Source organism: Dendropsophus ebraccatus, chromosome 1, assembly GCF_027789765.1.
Source record: "Dendropsophus ebraccatus isolate aDenEbr1 chromosome 1, aDenEbr1.pat, whole genome shotgun sequence".
NCBI lineage: Eukaryota > Metazoa > Chordata > Amphibia > Anura > Hylidae > Dendropsophus > Dendropsophus ebraccatus.
Window position 1 is genome coordinate 75,028,744 of NC_091454.1, and position 18,880 is coordinate 75,047,623.

At 46.9% G+C, this 18,880-nt stretch overlaps 1 protein-coding gene across 1 annotated transcript in view; it reads left to right on the forward strand.

Moving 5' to 3' along the window:
- CHPT1 (choline phosphotransferase 1) overlaps positions 1-18,880 on the forward strand; it is a 25,258-nt gene continuing 6,378 nt past the window's right edge. Inside the window, exons 1-5 of the mRNA XM_069973376.1 lie at positions 1-483; positions 9,905-10,052; positions 10,167-10,308; positions 15,035-15,119; positions 17,738-17,869. Of these exons, the coding sequence (XP_069829477.1) occupies positions 241-483; positions 9,905-10,052; positions 10,167-10,308; positions 15,035-15,119; positions 17,738-17,869 (750 nt within the window). The 5' untranslated portion in view covers positions 1-240. The remainder of the gene's footprint in view (positions 484-9,904; positions 10,053-10,166; positions 10,309-15,034; positions 15,120-17,737; positions 17,870-18,880) is intronic.

Genomic DNA, 18,880 nt, shown 5'->3' on the forward strand with positions numbered 1-18,880 from the left:
CTGTTTGGTGCAGTACTACACTACCTTACTACATGAGAACCAAGGAGGCCCCGCCCCTGACGTGACGTGTCATCTCTACCTGAAATCACTGAATTACAGACGCGACCGTCCGTGCAGCCTCCAGGGTCCTGCCGGCCTCCCGAGTACTCCTGCTCTTCCGGGGTGAAGCGCTCCGGTCCTGCCCCCTCAGGGACGGAAGGTGTAAGCAGGAAGAGACACGGGACTGACAGGCTGTGCAGGATGGCCGGTGTCCTGTGTCTCCCGGAGCCCCTCACGGCCCTGCAGCTCAAGCGGCTGGAGGAGCACAAGTACAGCGCGGCCGGCCGCTCCATGCTGGAGCCCCTCATGCAGGTCTACTGGAACTGGCTGGTGGAGAAGGTGCCGCTATGGGTGGCGCCCAACACTATCACCATGGTCGGACTGGTCTTGAATGTTGTCACTACCCTCATTGTCGCATATTATTGTCCCACGGCCACCGAGGAGGTGAGAAGGTGCCAGGGTGGGCGGGTATACTGCACAGATTGTGCCCGTGCCAGGGCTGACAGTGCACACTAGTGTATGCTGTAATGGCAGTGCCAGGGCTGACAGTGCACACTAGTGTATGCTGTAATGGCAGTGCCAGGGCTGACAGTGCACACTAGTGTATGCTGTAATGGCAGTGCCAGGGCTGACAGTGCACACTAGTGTATGCTGTAATGGCAGTGCCAGGGCTGACAGTGCACACTAGTGTATGCTGTAATGGCAGTGCCAGGGCTGACAGTGCACACTAGTGTATGCCGTAATGGCAGTGCCAGGGCTGACAGTGCACACTAGTGTATGCCGTAATGGCAGTGCCAGGGCTGACAGTGCACACTAGTGTATGCCGTAATGGCAGTGCCAGGGCTGACAGTGCACACTAGTGTATGCCGTAATGGCAGTGCCAGGGCTGACAGTGCACACTAGTGTATGCCGTAATGGCAGTGCCAGGGCTGACAGTGCACACTAGTGTATGCCGTAATGGCAGTGCCAGGGCTGACAGTGCACACTAGTGTATGCCGTAATGGCAGTGCCAGGGCTGACAGTGCACACTAGTGTATGCCGTAATGGCAGTGCCAGGGCTGACAGTGCACACTAGTGTATGCCGTAATGGCAGTGCCAGGGCTGACAGTGCACACTAGTGTATGCCGTAATGGCAGTGCCAGGGCTGACAGTGCACACTAGTGTATGCCGTAATGGCAGTGCCAGGGCTGACAGTGCACACTAGTGTATGCCGTAATGGCAGTGCCAGGGCTGACAGTGCACACTAGTGTATGCCGTAATGGCAGTGCCAGGGCTGACAGTGCACACTAGTGTATGCCGTAATGGCAGTGCCAGGGCTGACAGTGCACACTAGTGTATGCCGTAATGGCAGTGCCAGGGCTGACAGTGCACACTAGTGTATGCCGTAATGGCAGTGCCAGGGCTGACAGTGCACACTAGTGTATGCCGTAATGGCAGTGCCAGGGCTGACAGTGCACACTAGTGTATGCCGTAATGGCAGTGCCAGGGCTGACAGTGCACACTAGTGTATGCCGTAATGGCAGTGCCAGGGCTGACAGTGCACACTAGTGTATGCCGTAATGGCAGTGCCAGGGCTGACAGTGCACACTAGTGTATGCCGTAATGGCAGTGCCAGGGCTGACAGTGCACACTAGTGTATGCCGTAATGGCAGTGCCAGGGCTGACAGTGCACACTAGTGTATGCCGTAATGGCAGTGCCAGGGCTGACAGTGCACACTAGTGTATGCCGTAATGGCAGTGCCAGGGCTGACAGTGCACACTAGTGTATGCCGTAATGGCAGTGCCAGGTCTGACAGTGCACACTAGTGTATGCCGTAATGGCAGTGCCAGGGCTGACAGTGCACACTAGTGTATGCTGTAATGGCAGTGCCAGGGCTGACAGTGCACACTAGTGTATGCTGTAATGGCAGTGCCAGGTCTGACAGTGCACACTAGTGTATGCTGTAATGGCAGTGCCAGGGCTGACAGTGCACACTAGTGTATGCTGTAATGGCAGTGCCAGGGCTGACAGCGCACACTAGTGTATGCTGTAATGGCAGTGCCAGGTCTGACAGCGCACACTAGTGTATGCCGTAATGGCAGTGCCTGGTCTGACAGCGCACACTAGTGTATGCCGTAATGGCAGTGCCAGGGCTGACAGCGCACACTAGTGTATGCCGCAATGGCAGTGCCAGGGCTGACAGCGCACACTAGTGTATGCTGCAATGGCAGTGCCAGGGCTGACAGTGCACACTAGTGTATGCTGTAATGGCAGTGCCAGGGCTGACAGTGTATGGTGTAATGGCAGTGTCAGGTCTGACAGTGTATGCTATAATGGCAGTGCCAGATCTGTACACACCAATGGTAGTGCCAGGTCTGACAGTGCACACTAGTGTATGCTGCAATGGTAGTGCCAGGTCTGTATACACCAATGGCAGTGCCAGGGCTGTACACACCAGTGTATGGTGTAATGACAGTGCCAGGTCTGACAGTGCACACTAGTGTATGCTGTAATGGCAGTGCCAGGGCTGACAGTGCACACTAGTGTATGCTGTAATGGCAGTGCCAGGGCTGACAGTGCACACTAGTGTATGCTGTAATGGCAGTGCCAGGGCTGACAGTGCACACTAGTGTATGCTGTAATGGCAGTGCCAGGGCTGACAGTGCACACTAGTGTATGCTGTAATGGCAGTGCCAGGGCTGACAGTGCACACTAGTGTATGCTGTAATGGCAGTGCCAGGGCTGACAGTGCACACTAGTGTATGCTGTAATGGCAGTGCCAGGGCTGACAGTGCACACTAGTGTATGCTGTAATGGCAGTGCCAGGGCTGACAGTGCACACTAGTGTATGCTGTAATGGCAGTGCCAGGGCTGACAGTGCACACTAGTGTATGCTGTAATGGCAGTGCCAGGGCTGACAGTGCACACTAGTGTATGCTGTAATGGCAGTGCCAGGGCTGACAGTGCACACTAGTGTATGCCGTAATGGCAGTGCCAGGGCTGACAGTGCACACTAGTGTATGCCGTAATGGCAGTGCCAGGGCTGACAGTGCACACTAGTGTATGCCGTAATGGCAGTGCCAGGGCTGACAGTGCACACTAGTGTATGCCGTAATGGCAGTGCCAGGGCTGACAGTGCACACTAGTGTATGCCGTAATGGCAGTGCCAGGGCTGACAGTGCACACTAGTGTATGCCGTAATGGCAGTGCCAGGGCTGACAGTGCACACTAGTGTATGCCGTAATGGCAGTGCCAGGGCTGACAGTGCACACTAGTGTATGCCGTAATGGCAGTGCCAGGGCTGACAGTGCACACTAGTGTATGCCGTAATGGCAGTGCCAGGGCTGACAGTGCACACTAGTGTATGCCGTAATGGCAGTGCCAGGGCTGACAGTGCACACTAGTGTATGCCGTAATGGCAGTGCCAGGGCTGACAGTGCACACTAGTGTATGCCGTAATGGCAGTGCCAGGGCTGACAGTGCACACTAGTGTATGCCGTAATGGCAGTGCCAGGGCTGACAGTGCACACTAGTGTATGCCGTAATGGCAGTGCCAGGGCTGACAGTGCACACTAGTGTATGCCGTAATGGCAGTGCCAGGGCTGACAGTGCACACTAGTGTATGCCGTAATGGCAGTGCCAGGGCTGACAGTGCACACTAGTGTATGCCGTAATGGCAGTGCCAGGTCTGACAGTGCACACTAGTGTATGCTGTAATGGCAGTGCCAGGGCTGACAGTGCACACTAGTGTATGCTGTAATGGCAGTGCCAGGGCTGACAGTGCACACTAGTGTATGCTGTAATGGCAGTGCCAGGTCTGACAGTGCACACTAGTGTATGCTGTAATGGCAGTGCCAGGGCTGACAGTGCACACTAGTGTATGCTGTAATGGCAGTGCCAGGGCTGACAGCGCACACTAGTGTATGCTGTAATGGCAGTGCCAGGTCTGACAGCGCACACTAGTGTATGCCGTAATGGCAGTGCCTGGTCTGACAGCGCACACTAGTGTATGCCGTAATGGCAGTGCCAGGGCTGACAGCGCACACTAGTGTATGCTGCAATGGCAGTGCCAGGGCTGACAGTGCACACTAGTGTATGCTGTAATGGCAGTGCCAGGGCTGACAGTGCACACTAGTGTATGCTGTAATGGCAGTGCCAGGGCTGACAGTGTATGGTGTAATGGCAGTGTCAGGTCTGACAGTGTATGCTATAATGGCAGTGCCAGATCTGTACACACCAATGGTAGTGCCAGGTCTGACAGTGCACACTAGTGTATGCTGCAATGGTAGTGCCAGGTCTGTATACACCAATGGCAGTGCCAGGGCTGTACACACCAGTGTATGGTGTAATGACAGTGCCAGGTCTGACAGTGCACACTAGTGTATGCTGTAATGGCAGTGCCAGGGCTGACAGTGCACACTAGTGTATGCTGTAATGGCAGTGCCAGGGCTGACAGTGCACACTAGTGTATGCTGCAATGGTAGTGCCAGGGCTGACAGTGCACACTAGTGTATGCGGCAATGGTAGTGCCAGGGCTGACAGTGCACACTAGTGTATGCTGCAATGGTAGTGCCAGGGCTGACAGTGCACACTAGTGTATGCTGCAATGGTAGTGCCAGGGCTGACAGTGCACACTAGTGTATGCTGTAATGGCAGTGCCAGGGCTGACAGTGTATGCTGTAATGGCAGTGCCAGGGCTGACAGTGCACACTAGTGTATGCTGTAATGGCAGTGCCAGGTCTGACAGTGCACACTAGTGTATGCTGTAATGGCAGTGCCAGGTCTGACAGTGCACACTAGTGTATGCTGTAATGGCAGTGCCAGGTCTGACAGTGCACACTAGTGTATGCTGTAATGGCAGTGCCAGGATTGTACACACCAATGTATGCTGTAGTGGAAGTGCTAGGTCTGACAGTGTATGCTATAATGGCAGTGCCAGGTCTGACAATGTATGGTGTAATGGCAGTGCCAGGTCTGACAGTGAACACTAGGCAGTGCCTGGTCTGTACACACCAATGTATGCTGTAATGGCAGTGCCAGGTCTGACAGTGTATGGTGTAATGGCAGTGTCAGGTCTGATATTTTAAGCTATAATGGCAGTGCCAGGTCTGACAGTGTATGTTATAATGGCAGTACCAGGTCTGACAATGTATGGTGTAATGGCAGTGCCTGGTCTGACAATGTATGCTGTAGTGGCAGTGCCAGGTCTGACAGTGTATGGTGTAATGGCAGTGTCAGGTCTGATATTGTAAGCTATAATGGCAGTGCCAGGTCTGAGAGTGTATGCTATAATGGCAGTACTAGGTCTGACAATGTATGGTGTAATGGCAGTGCCAGATCTAACAGTGAACACTAGTGTATGTTGTATTGGCAGTGCCTGGTCTGACAGCACACCATAGTGTATGCTGTAATGGCAGTGCCAGGTCTGACAGTGTATGCTGTAATGGCAGTGCCAGGTCTGACAGTGAACACTAGTGTATGCTGTAATGGCAGTGCCAGGTCTGACAGTGCACACTAGAGTAAGCTGTAATGGCAGTGCCAGGTCTGACAGTGAACACTAGTGTATGCTGTAATGGCAGTGCCAGGTCTGGCAGTGCACCATAGTGTATGCTGTAATGGCAGTGCCAGGTCTGGCAGTGCACCATAGTGTATGCTGTAATGGCAGTGCCAGGTCTGACAGTGTATGGTGTAATGGCAGTGCCTGGTCTGACAGTGAACACTAGTGTATGCTGTAATGGCAGTGCCAGGTCTGGCAGTGCACCATAGTGTATGCTGTAATGGCAGTGCCAGGTCTTACGGTGCACCCTAGTGTATGTTGGAATGAGTCCATTCTATGGCTGTTTCTCATTGGTGGGACCAGAGCTGATGCCAGCAGCTCTCATACACTGGACTACTTCTCCCCACTTAGGGTATGTTCACGCTGAGTAAAACAGGGGGAATCCCACCTGCCTCAGTGTGTCAATGGGATGTCTTGCGCACCGCTGCTGACATGTCAATTCTTTGAGCGGAGAGCGGTGGCATGTGAGGCATCCCATTGACACACTGAGGCAGGCAGGATTCCACGGCGGGGGCTCTGCTGCAGAATTACACCTGTTTTACTCAGTGTGAACAAACCCTTACTCATCTGGCCAACCAAAGGACAACATTTACTCCTCTCTGTTATGCCATGACATATTGCTGAAACCAGTAAAATAGCACAGGTCTAAACCAGCCGGTTCCGTTCTGGGCCATGGTTTACAATACAATACTATAGATGGCCCTTGGGGGTGGGAAAGGGATTACTGGTGCACTAGGTTTTCATAGTGCTGTCTGAGAAGAAACGTGATAAACAGCATAGAGGAATTATACTGGGCACTGGACTGCTGCCTCTTTAGGAGGCAGCACTGTGTACATACAATAGTACTAACACTGGTATGTACAGAGGGTTTAGCTTCCCTGAGCATTATGGATTTTCAGAAATGAGAGGGAATCCTTGATTTACCTTTCAGGAATAGTCTGGACATCTGGAGAAGGCAGACATGCTCTCCGATTGTATGGACACCGCTCAGGCTTTCTCCTTTACCTACCTTCTTGTGTACATGCACAAATAAAATATTCAGCTTTGTTACATTAGTATTTTTATGGGAAGTGGAGCTGTGCTTGGAAGGAACGCATTGTTATGGTGCGTTTACACAGAGATTTATCTGACAGATTTTTGAAGCCAAAGCCAGGAACAGACTATAAAAAGGGTGCAGGTCATAAAGGAAAGACTGAGATTCCCTGTCTTTTCAAATCCATTCCTGACTTTGGCTTCCAAAATTGATCAGATAAATCTGCCTGTGTAAACGCACCATTAGCAGAGTCTGTGTTCCCTATAGTCACCTGATTTGTGTCACACTGCCACCTCAGCACTTGCCCGCTGACAAGTCTCAGCAGTTCCACATCATTACAAACCTGATCTGTCACTAGTGTCAGCCTCTAGACTGGAAACCTTTCACACGGCACAACCAATGCTCTGGCAATGTAGTGAGCTGGGCCTTATGCGGGTGACATCTATTTGCAAAGTGCATTTTATATCTTTTGCCAAAGCCTGTACTACATCCAGAAAAAGCAATATCCTTGTATGTTACTGTTTGGTCCAATGTTCAAGGTAATCATCATTTGAGCGCCGTGGCAGGATCCCATTGCAAACTCTGGTCACTTTATTCTCCACTGCTAGAGGGAATGGTATATGGATTTGCATTACTAAACACTTGAATAGCAAGTTTTGGGACTGTTGGCATCTAACTCTGTCTGTCTCTCTATCTTTATCTTGCTTTAGTGCTGGAGAATGTAGTTGCCAGAGTTTAGTGATGGTACAAGCAAATTATAGTTTTGGGAAGCTGAAAAATGTTAAATCTCCTGTTTTATGCAGCATGCCTCATTTTTATTGATCTTAAAGGGGTTATTCAGGAATAGAACAACATGTCCCCTTTTTTCCAGGAACTTTGGAGTTAGCAGCAAGCTTGGTTTTCTTTCTTCTTTTTTTTTTTTGCTTCCTGACCATGTCCACTGGACTCAGGCAGACTGCAGGTGGCCATGGGAAACCCTCAATCTCAAGATATGTGCATGTCCCAGAGGTGGGACTACCATCTGTTAGACATGGCATCCTGATTTCATGATAATTTGGCATTAGTCAGCTTGTTATACACTGTAAAGACTGCCTTACATCTCATTGCCTCTTACTACAGTCAGAATTCTGTAGCCTGCTGTTAGGTCCTCAGCCTGACCCCTTTGTTCTTAAGAGAGATAAGCCGCCACCAGAGTTGCCTGGCTGTGGTGTACCTCTCCCCATATAGAACACAGGAATGCTGTACCCTGCTGAATGTTTCTGTGTATGGGGAGGACTGGAGAGATAACTTTCGGACGAACAATTTTTCTTCCCACGGTTATTGAAGATGTATGGCCACCTTAAGTAAGGTGACAACACTTGTGAGTCCTGCAAAAAAAAAAAAAAACTATACAACTAGAAATAGACCAAACATGTTTCACAAAATGTGTTTGATAAAGTTTGAAGCCAGCCTAAAGAGTGAGAAGTGGGCTCATATTATAGTATACATTATAATTTTACTAATAAATGCCTGGTCCTAGTTAGGGTTGAGTCCAGGACACCTCATGTCAGAGAACAGATCAATATTTGTAAGCTCCAAAGGTCGTTGTAGTGTGCAGTGAACCTGTGGACACACACTGTGCTGCTATTAGGGCTGGAAGTTACAAGAGTCGCAGAGTTCACAGATAACAACAGCTCCAATCCTCCTGCATTGTTGTAATGAGAGGGCTGAAGAAGCTGCTGAGGTGTCATGTTTTCCCCTGTCAGCAGCTCTTACACAACCGTCTACTTACAAAGATACCAGAAACAAGGCGTGTTTAAAAGGACGCGATTGTATTCAGTCCGTATCTCCTGATCTGTTTATTAGATTAGTCATATTTAATGAGGCAGAGATTTCTTTAGGACATGAACGCTTCTTTTGTGCCACACTTGCTGACTTGCCATACTTTGTGCCATACTCGCCATGATGCATCAACCAGGCTAACAACTGGACAGAGCTGATGAGATTAATGAGCACAATTTATCTTCCTCCTAGTTGTAAGGTTATATCTGGAAAGTATATGATATAAGTTGTCCTTTCAATCACTATTCTTCTGACAGCTGTAAATCCAGCTATAACCTCATCTAAACCCAATCGTGTTGGCTGATTGACCAATGATGTGTAAGAGGACTCTGCTGATTGTCCCCCTAGGAAAGTGGGATTCTAGGACCCTTGTGTTGGCAGGAGATAAGCCACTACTGGAGCTATCTGGCAGCGGCTTGTTATTTCTTTCTACTAGTTGGAGGACACAGTGGATGTCCTACTATGGATGCCAAATATCTTTCCTTTTTCACCTTTCTTTACTTGGTAAGTGTGTGTGGCTTTAAATTGGTTTAAAAAGAGACTTAACAGTAATCTTAGCATGGTACCATACCACCCAAATTGTCCCACAATCGTCCACCCAAATTGTCTACCGCAGCAACCCTTTTTTGCTTTCCCAGCACACTCCTAGTTTACTAGTGAGTAAAGAAGGGCCATCCACTTTCTTCAAAATACAGTGAGGGTACAGACCTATGAGAGATGATGTAGAAGGAGCTTGTCATTATGTGACTGCATGGAGCTTGATACTGTCAGTGAAGGCATCAAGCTCGATTTGAGAGTCCACCTGCCACAACAAGGCAACCTCATACATGAGCTCCCTACACTACACAGACTCCTCTTTTCTGGGTCCAGGCCTTACAATATACTCATCTGTTGAGTCAAAACATATGCCCCAATGTACAAAACCTAGATTGTTATCAACCACCAAGTTATACACATATGATGGTGTGGAGAGCGGGAAAGGGAAACTTTCCAAATCACACAAAAGTGCATAATTATCTTCTGCACTGCTGTGTGATCCGGCATCCTGCTCTCCATCCACCACTGTATCTTCAGGCCGTCACCTCCTCCAAAATGATTGACAGCCTCATGAATGATACAGGAATAGTTTGTGCAGCCTGGCCTCTCAGTTAATTGTGCCATGTAAAGGCACTACAGACAAGCGCTGATCTTGCTGACTGGCTCTCATTTGCACTTGTTGATGGCCGAAGATCCAGAGGTGTAACAGGACCCTAAGATAGGTGGTTTGTTCAGCTTTCTGTAGAAAATGTCTGCTCACTCCTCATGTTTGACTTGATGGTTACATGAGTATCCCTGAAATAACTGATTTAGTTTATGTATTTACCCTTAGAATTGTAAAGTGCTGCAGAATACATTAGCACTATATAAATAATATTATTATTATTCGCTGTTTCAGTGCTCTAATATTTTTTTTGTTTTGTTTTTCCTGCCACAGGCACCATCTTGGGCATTACTACTTTGTGCTATAGGTTTGTTTGCTTATCAGTCATTGGATGCTATTGATGGGAAACAAGCTCGAAGAACCAACAGTAGCTCTCCCCTTGGGGAGCTGTTTGACCATGGATGTGACTCTATATCAATAGGTAATACTCATCTTCTTGGATTACTATACTTTTTGGTTCTTGTGTTTATTGCTTAAATGTTGCAGAGAGCAGAAAGTTTCTTATTAATATACGGCTTGTTCTTTTCCTGCACAGTGTTTGTAGCAGTAGGGACGATAGCTGCAGGACGGCTTGGAACCATGCCCAGCTGGATGTTCTTCTGTTGCTTTGTCAGCATGTTCATGTTCTTTTGTGCCCAATGGCAGTCCTATGTGTGTGGTACCTTGAAGTTTGGCTGGTAAGTTGTTTTTGTAATGCATATTATTTAAAGAGAACCAATCACCCAGATTTTCCAGGTAACACTAGCAGCTCTAAATTACTCCCTTACCATGTGTCCTGAGCAGGGCCGGCTCCAGCTTTTTGTGGGCCCTTGGGCGACAGAGCCTCGGCGGGCCCCTTTGAGGAGCAAATCATGGAGAGACAGGCGAGGAAAGATTTGCAGCAGAAGAAACATGCGGCTGCTGCATATCTTTCTCCTCCTGTATCTCCTGATCTCTGCAGTAGTCAGGACTCTGGAGGAGTCAGACACAGTGACAGGAATATATATATATATATATATATATATATCATGCTGGTGCTGCTAGTTCTCTAGTATACAGCTCCTTCTGTGTGTGTGTGTGTGTGTATATACATACACACAGAGCAGGAGCTGTATACTAGAGAACTAGCAGCACCAGCATTATATATATATATATATATATATATATATATATATATATATATATAATATGAACATGGTGAGACCTCTAGTTCTCCTATATACAGGCCCTGCAGTGATATACAGTGTGTGTGTGTATATATATATATATATATATATATATATATATATATATATATATATAATAGACACACACACACACACACACACACACACACTGTATATCACTGCAGGGCCTGAATATAGGAGAACTAGAGGTCTCACCATGTTCATATGATAGATAGGAGATAGGGAAATAGATAGATAGATAGATAGATAGATAGATAGATAGATAGGGAAATAGATAGATAGATAGGAGATACAGATATCTAGTTGTTTTGTGTATAGAGGTCCTGCTGTAATATATATATATATATATATATATATACTGCTGTAATAGATATAGATATATTACAGCAGGACCTCTATACACAAAACAAGTAGAAGAACCAGCACATACAGGACACTTAGTTTGCAGAGCCTACCTGCTGCCCTCAGGTCATGTGTCCGATCACATGACCCGTGACATCATCAAAGGTCCTTCAGACTCAAAGGTCCTCTTTCCTACTCGGCTGTAGGGAAGATTTGTGATGGAAGACAGGTGCTCGGGGGCCCCAGTATGGATCGGCGGGCCCCTAACTGTCACATGCGGCCTCTAGGGGCCCAGTCCCCTTTGTTACTACACTTTTTTTTTCTTTTTTACTAACAAAAAAAATGTAGTAACAAACGGGAGTGGGCCCCTAGAGGAGCTAGGGGCCCCGGCATTTGCCCTACTTAGCCGGGTGCTGACGCCGGCCCTGGTCCTGAGTGTTGTGTACAAGCTTTAGCTGCTCAAACAAAGTATTTTATTCCAGCACACAAGACATGCAGAGAGCTGGGAACTAGTCATCTGGGCTGTGACAAGTCACTGCTCTCTGCCTGTCAGCGTGCTCTGCAGGATGATTGCCAGGAAAGGAGGCCAGTTAGAAGCTATCATCCTGCAGAGCGTGCTGACAGGCAGAGAGCCGTGACTAGTCACAGTCCAGATGACTAGTTCCCAGCTCTTGGCATGTCTTGCGTGCCTGAATAAAAGACTTTGAGCAGCTAAAGCTTCTACAGAACATTCAGGACACATATTGAGGGAGTGGTTTTGCAGGTTTTCCGGGCGCTGCTAGTAGCCTTACCTGGAATATCTGGGTGATTGGTTCTCTTTAATGCTTTACCAAATCATGGTGAAAGGGAACCTGTCACATAAAGTATGCCGCCCTTGCTGAAATGACAGGTTGTTAACAGTGATCTGTCACTTACTGTGGGAAACATAATACATTTTGAAAACTCATCAGCTTAAAGGGGTGCTCCAGCATGGGGGCACTTTTTCGGGGGGACCGGGGAGGAGGTGGCTGAAATAAAAGACGCCCACTTACCTCCCCGGTTCCAGCGGCGGGTCCCGCATCACGGCGCTCCGGTGCCTGGTTCCCGGCTGCTTCCGGGTGTCTGACGCCGCCCGAGACGCTACGTCTCAGGGACGCTAAGCCACTCAGGTGAAGGAGGCGGGATCCGTTTGAAGTCCGCTCGGATCCCGCCTCCTTCAATGAGTGGCTCAGCGGCCCTGAGACGTAGCGTCTCGGGCGATGTCAGACACCCGGAAACGGCCGGGAACCAGGCACCGGAGCGCCGTGATGCGGGACCCGCCGCTGGAACTGGGGAGGTAAATGGACGTCTTTTATTTCAGCCACCTCCTCCCCGGTCCCCCCAAAAAAGTGCCCCCACGCTGGAGCACCCCTTTAAGTAGGGAGAGTTGCAGAATGAGGAGTCAGGGATTTGCATGAGTGGTGGCTGGCTCCGCCCCCACCGGGCCACTGGCCTCACCAACTTGCTAATGATTAGTGGGCAGAGCTAACCACCACTCATGAATATCCTGGACTCCTTATCCTGTAGTGCTTTCTACTTAAGCTGGTAAGTTCTTAAAAACCTGCTATGTATATCCAGATAAGTGACAGACCACTAGAAACAGCTTGCCTTGCAATATATTAGGTGATCGGTGCCCTTTAAAGGAGAAGTCTTGTTAAACTAACAAATGACTGACAGGCAGGCAGAGGCGTGTGGGAACATAGTAAACAATGTATACTTACCAGTCCCTGTGCCCCCGTAGCACCACTCTTGAGTTTTTACGTCCACACCTGGAAGTAATTTTCAGCCAGCTCCTCCAGCTACAGCGTCAGGAATCGGCTGATGGATTGACCGCTCAGCCAGGCGGTGACTGCAGCTGTGTCCCATCCCAGTCACTGTTTGACAGAGCAGGCAGTCCATTAGCCAGGTACGCGAGCTTGCAGCTGGAGTTGCTGCAAGACACTTGCAAATGTTGGATATTGGTGAGGAAACATTACGGGGGCACAAGGACTGGTAAGTATACTTTTTTCATCATGTTCCCATACTCCCCTGCCTGCCTGTCTTTTTTTAGTTTCATGGGACTTTAATATGAGCTTGAAAACTAAATCGCTATATATACCACACTACACAACACACCAGTTAAGAAAGGTAATCTACTCAGCATGCATTAACCTCTTAACGACGCATGACGGGTATACCCGTCATGCGGCCGTTAAGAGTAAACAGAGAGGGCTCCCGGCGTGAGCCCTCTCTGCAGCGCGCGGTCCCCGGTTGCTAAGTGCAGCCAGGGACCGCGTGTATTAGCCGGCGCGGCCGATCGCCGCGGCCGGCTAATTAACTATTCAAATGCCGCTGTCAAAGCTGACAGCTGCATTTGAATAGCAGCTGTGCCCCCTCTCCCTGGTGTCCAGTGGGGGATCTCCCCCCCGCGATGCGATCGCGGAGGGGAGATCCGTTCTAATGATCCGTTCTGATCCCGGCTCGGCAATCTATTCAGATGGTCTGCAGCAGACCATTATAATAGAGCACCGATCTGATGGATTATTGCTCTATTATATACACAGGATTGATCTCAATGGGAGATCAGTTCTGTGTATATAGAAGTCCCCCAGGGGGCTTCTAATTACTGTTAGTGAAAGTGAAAAAAAGTGTTTTTATTAATAAAAAATCCCCTCCCCTAATAAAAGTCTGAATCACCCCCCTTTTCCCATTTCACAAATAAAAATAAATAAATAAATAAACATGTTTGCTATTGCCGTGTGCGTAATCGCCCGAACTATTAATTAATCACATTCCTGATCTCGCACAGTAAACGGTGTAAGCGCAAAAAAATCCCAAAGTGCAAAATTGCGCATTTTTGGTCGCATCAAATCCAGAAAAAATGTAATATAAAGCGATCAAAAAGTCGCATATGCGCAATCAAGGTACCGATAGAAAGAACACATCATGGCGCAAAAAATGACACCTGACACAGCCCCATAGACCAAAGGATAAAAGCGCTATAAGCCTGGGAATAGAGCGATTTTAAGGAACGTATATTTGTTAACAATGGTTTTAATTTTTTACAGGCCATCAGATACAATAAAAGTTATACATGTTACATATCGTTTTAATCGTAATGAGGAACATATATAACAACTAAGTTTTTCCATAGGACACACGGCGTAAAAATGAAGCCCCCCCAAAGAAAAATAATTGTTTTTTTTTTTTCAATTTCACTGCACATATAATTTTTTTCTGGTTTCGCAGCATATTTTATGGAAAAATTCAGCCTGTCATTGCGAAGTACAATTAGTGACGCAAAAAATAAGGGCTCATGTGGGTCTGTAGGTGTAAAATGCAAGTGCTATGGCCTTTTAAGCACATGGAGGAAAAAACGAAAACGCAAAAACGAAAGTTAGCACGGTCCTTAAAGGGTTAAGGTATGCTTTCCTCTCAGAAAAACTAAGAAAGGGGAATAAATTAAAAACCTGAAGCTGAGCAGGGAGGAACAATCGAGAAATTTCTTTCAATAAAGTAATATAGGAATAGGAGCAAATTGTGTTAAAATTTTCTTCCTCAATATTCCTATTCACTTACAAGTGAGTTTAAAGGATTCTATAAAATTACAGTACACTCATAAACCTGCCTATAAAAGCATGTGCACATGGGATGTATCCACTGTGGACTAGCTTGAAATACATATTGTATGGCTGTATGCATGACATACAAGTCTGAAAGAAAATCTTCATAGTTGCACAGAGCCTAAATGAAGGGGCTACATCAGGCTAACAAGCAGTACTGCCCTGGGGTTAAAACAGCTGCAGCATTAGGAAAGTTTTAGTAATTTAGTAAATAAAAGTATAATACAGTATTTGATTTGTAAATAAACTCTTGTATATATAATTTCCTTTTCCAGGATCGATGTAACAGAGCTGCAGCTTTCTGTCACTGCAGTCTTTTTGCTGTCTGCGTTTTGTGGAACTACACTTTGGGACTATGAGGTAATATGTAGAAACAACATAATGGATTTTTGTGCTCCATCTGATTGACAGCATTTTGCTGTTAGAATTAAAACTCTAAATTGCCTGGCCAAAAATAATGGCACCACGGGCCAGATTTGGCCCGCAGGCCAGAGTTTGACATGACTGCTTTAGATGGTGAACAGCCACTCCATTGCTGGATGGTTTGTGCAGCCATTCACTTTCATTATTGTTGGCAGCACATCCACTGTTTATATGGGGAGATGTGCTGCTTACAAAGAACTCATGCACAAAGCAGTGTATGCCTCTGAGCATATGTTGGTAAGCATGACATGCTGATGGGCTCCATGTATTTCAGGTGCTTTAGGGTAGTTAGTTAGTGACATTATTTAGGTAATTTTAGGAGCATACCTGAGCTTTGGCTCAAACTGAAAAATCAGTGCTCAATTAGAGGCATGTCAATTTTCAGAGCAGTTTCACTTAAAGGGTATGTGCACACTGAGTAATTTTTGATGGAAACTACGTCACAGAATTCTCAGCTCGTGCGTCTCCGCCTGTGTCATAGACTCCATTCTATGCACGGGCGGATTCCGCCCTCCATCCAAAGAATAAACTTGATCATTCTTTGGACGGATTAAAGAATCCGCCCGTGCATAGAATGTAGTCTGACGGACACGCGCACCCGCCGCAGTCCGCGAGCTGAGAATTCCGCTACGGAGTTTCCGTCAAAATTAGTCGGTGTGCACATACCCTAAGGCTATGTTCACGCTTAGTAAGAGACCGGGTCACGGAACGGCCGGTCTCTGAAAAGATCATCCCGGCCGGTACTACAGTACCGTCCGGATGATCTCTTTGGCCGCAGGGTTCTGATGCAGGCGCATCCGTGCGCGCCCGCATCAGAACTTCCCACAGCATGCGGCCGCTCACTCCACTGTGTGCACTGACAGGGTTTTCTGCGGCTGCAATTCACTGAATAGCGGCCGCAGAAAACTGTGTATACACACTGGCCAGGATCTCATAGACTGAGAGGTAACGTAAATTTTCCTAATAATCACGGCCATTATGTGAACATAGCCTAAGGGTGCGTTCACACGTACATGTTGCCCAGCAGATTTGATGCTGTTTTCAGTTTTTTAGATCAAATCTGCTGCGGATTCGCACCATTAAATCCACTCTGATACGGTGTGTGTGAAGCTACCCTAAAGCCCGCATTGAATTCAATTAGTGCTTAAAAGGAATACTTGAAAGAAGCGCAGAAATTGGAGGTGTTTTTTTGGAAGAAGCTTTGCGGAAACATTTTAACTGTCTGAACTATGGGTCTCCAAACTGCGGCCCTCCAGCTGTTGCGAAACCACAACTCCCATCATGTCTGGACAGCTAAAGATTTGTATTTGGCTGCCCAGGCCTGATGGGAAATGTGCTTCTGCAACAGCTGGAGGGCCGCAGTTTGGAGACCCATGGACTCTGAACAAACCTTAATTTTAGCTTTCAGCTATCACTTTCAGGTGATGGTGCTCTTTCTTTCCCTTTAACTGATTAAGAAACTAGTTTATGCCACAGCTGGTATCTTGGTTCTTAAAAAACCTCTCAGGTTTTCATTAGATAGCACTCACTTGAGGCACTTATTTCTTTTCTTTTCACTTTCTGCTGCCATTGGAAGATTTTTAAAGACCTAAGGATTCACAGGTAATTATGTTGATAAGATCCATATTACATGAGCAATGCATGCCAGCCATGTATTTTGTAAAAAAAAAAACTTTCATGACATTACTAAATCACATACGTGTTGTATTTTCAAATAGCTGCCCATTGAAAAAGTTATTATATATTTAGGGTAAAATTTGCAGTGTTAAAAAATGTCTAGTGGTGCAAAGTAGGCAGTCGGGTGCCTTAAAGTGACTGTACCACCAGGCCCAGGCTGAAGCACTGGAGGCGGGCCGACCCACCCCCAGTGGGAAGAAACCCCAGCCCCTCCATGACGTGACTCCATTAGAATCAATGGAACCCTATCAGAGAGGGGCTAGGGTTTCCTCCCACTAAGGGTGGGTCGGGCCTGCCTCCAGTGCTTTAGCCTGGGCCCTGTGGTACAGTCACTTTAAGCTCTGTGCTGCTCTAGGTGCCTGGAAAACGTCTCCCAGGACTGTGTCCAGCTTTTCCAGGCACCCGAAGCGCCACAGAGTTCAAAGGTAGCCAGCTGACAAGACGACTGCCAAGCCTAGCAAAGCACTCCTCTTCGCTAGTACTGTAAATTTGCTCATCCCTTGTTCTGACTGAGCCTTATACAGGTGCTGGTTATATGATGTAGAGTTGTTGCTTGTATTAGTAAGTGTAAGTGATAGTTTCCTTGATCTCACTATACCGGGCAGCTAATGATGTTATTGCTGACCTATGTGCAGTGGGTGTAATTTTTCTTAAACTACTGGCATGGTTGCTATGTCTGTATTGCACCTGATGTTAGGCCTCATACATACACAAGTTTTTTTTCTGTCAGTGCATCAGGATCTTGATTTACTGACCAAAAAAGGACCCATTGATTCCAATGTGGTCATCCACACATCTGTTTTTTTTTACCACTGACCAAGATCACCTAAATGCTATGTGTGAAACCAGCCCTTAACTATTCTATGTTTTCTTTTAAGATTCCAATGACTGGATTGCCACTGAAAGTCATTCCACTTATGGGGATAGTGTCAGGAGCAATTTACTCCTGTAGCAACTATTTTCGGGTAATTTTCAGTGGTGGAGTAGGCAAAAATGGATCCACTGTAGCAGTAAGTAATTTTTACACTTGCATTGTATTGTGTGTACATTGATTTAGTGTAATCCTGGATTGCTAAAACATAATATATTGGGTTAAATTAGGTAACAAGTCAAAATGCTGACATGTTCTATGTACAGTTAAATTCACAAGTTTCCATCCATCTAAGGGTGGGTTTACACTGCGTTTTTGCAATCCGTTTAACGGATCCGTTTTTTTTAACGGACAAAAAAATAGTGTCAGCAACATTTTTGTGTAAAAACAAAACAAAAAAAAAAAAAAAAAAAACGGATACGTTCTGATCCGTTTTTTTTTTATATTTTTATAATGGAAGTCAATGGTAAAACGGATCAAAACGGATGCACACAAATGCATCCGTTTTTTGCAATCCATTTTTCATCCGTTTTTTGCAAAAAAAAAGGATGAAAAAAAACGCAGTGTGACACCAGCCTTAGCAACATACTTAGCGTCATTAGCTACTCAGCCACGATTGGCTGAGCATAACTGTGCTCAGCCAATCGCGGCTGAGCAGCTGATGACGCGGCAGAGGGCGGCCGGCACTAGGGTCGGTCGGAGCGGTTCGGCCGTCCGTCCGAAGATGACATCATGGCTCAAGATGGCGGACGGGGGTTGGCTAGAGGCAGGTATGTATAGAGCACTACACTTCCCGGTCTGGTGTGGGTGGGGGGGATACACGGGGATGGAGGCGATTAACTAACATAACATACATTTCAAAGTTGTATAACTTTGTAATGTGTGTTATTTAGTGAATAATTGTTTAGCACCGCACTACCCCTTTAAGATAACTACTATAGTCCAAGTGTGTGAGATGTCAGATTAATACTAGAGAAAAATCTTTTTTTTTATGTTTCTATTGACCAGTGGCTATGTCAGGAATTGTAGGGCTTTACAAGCTGTGGTCCCAACACAGTTGGATATAGCTGGCGCTTCTGCACGCTTCTCAATGGAAACATGAAAAGTTATATAACAGTATGAAAGAAATGTAAAAAAATTATAATTTTGT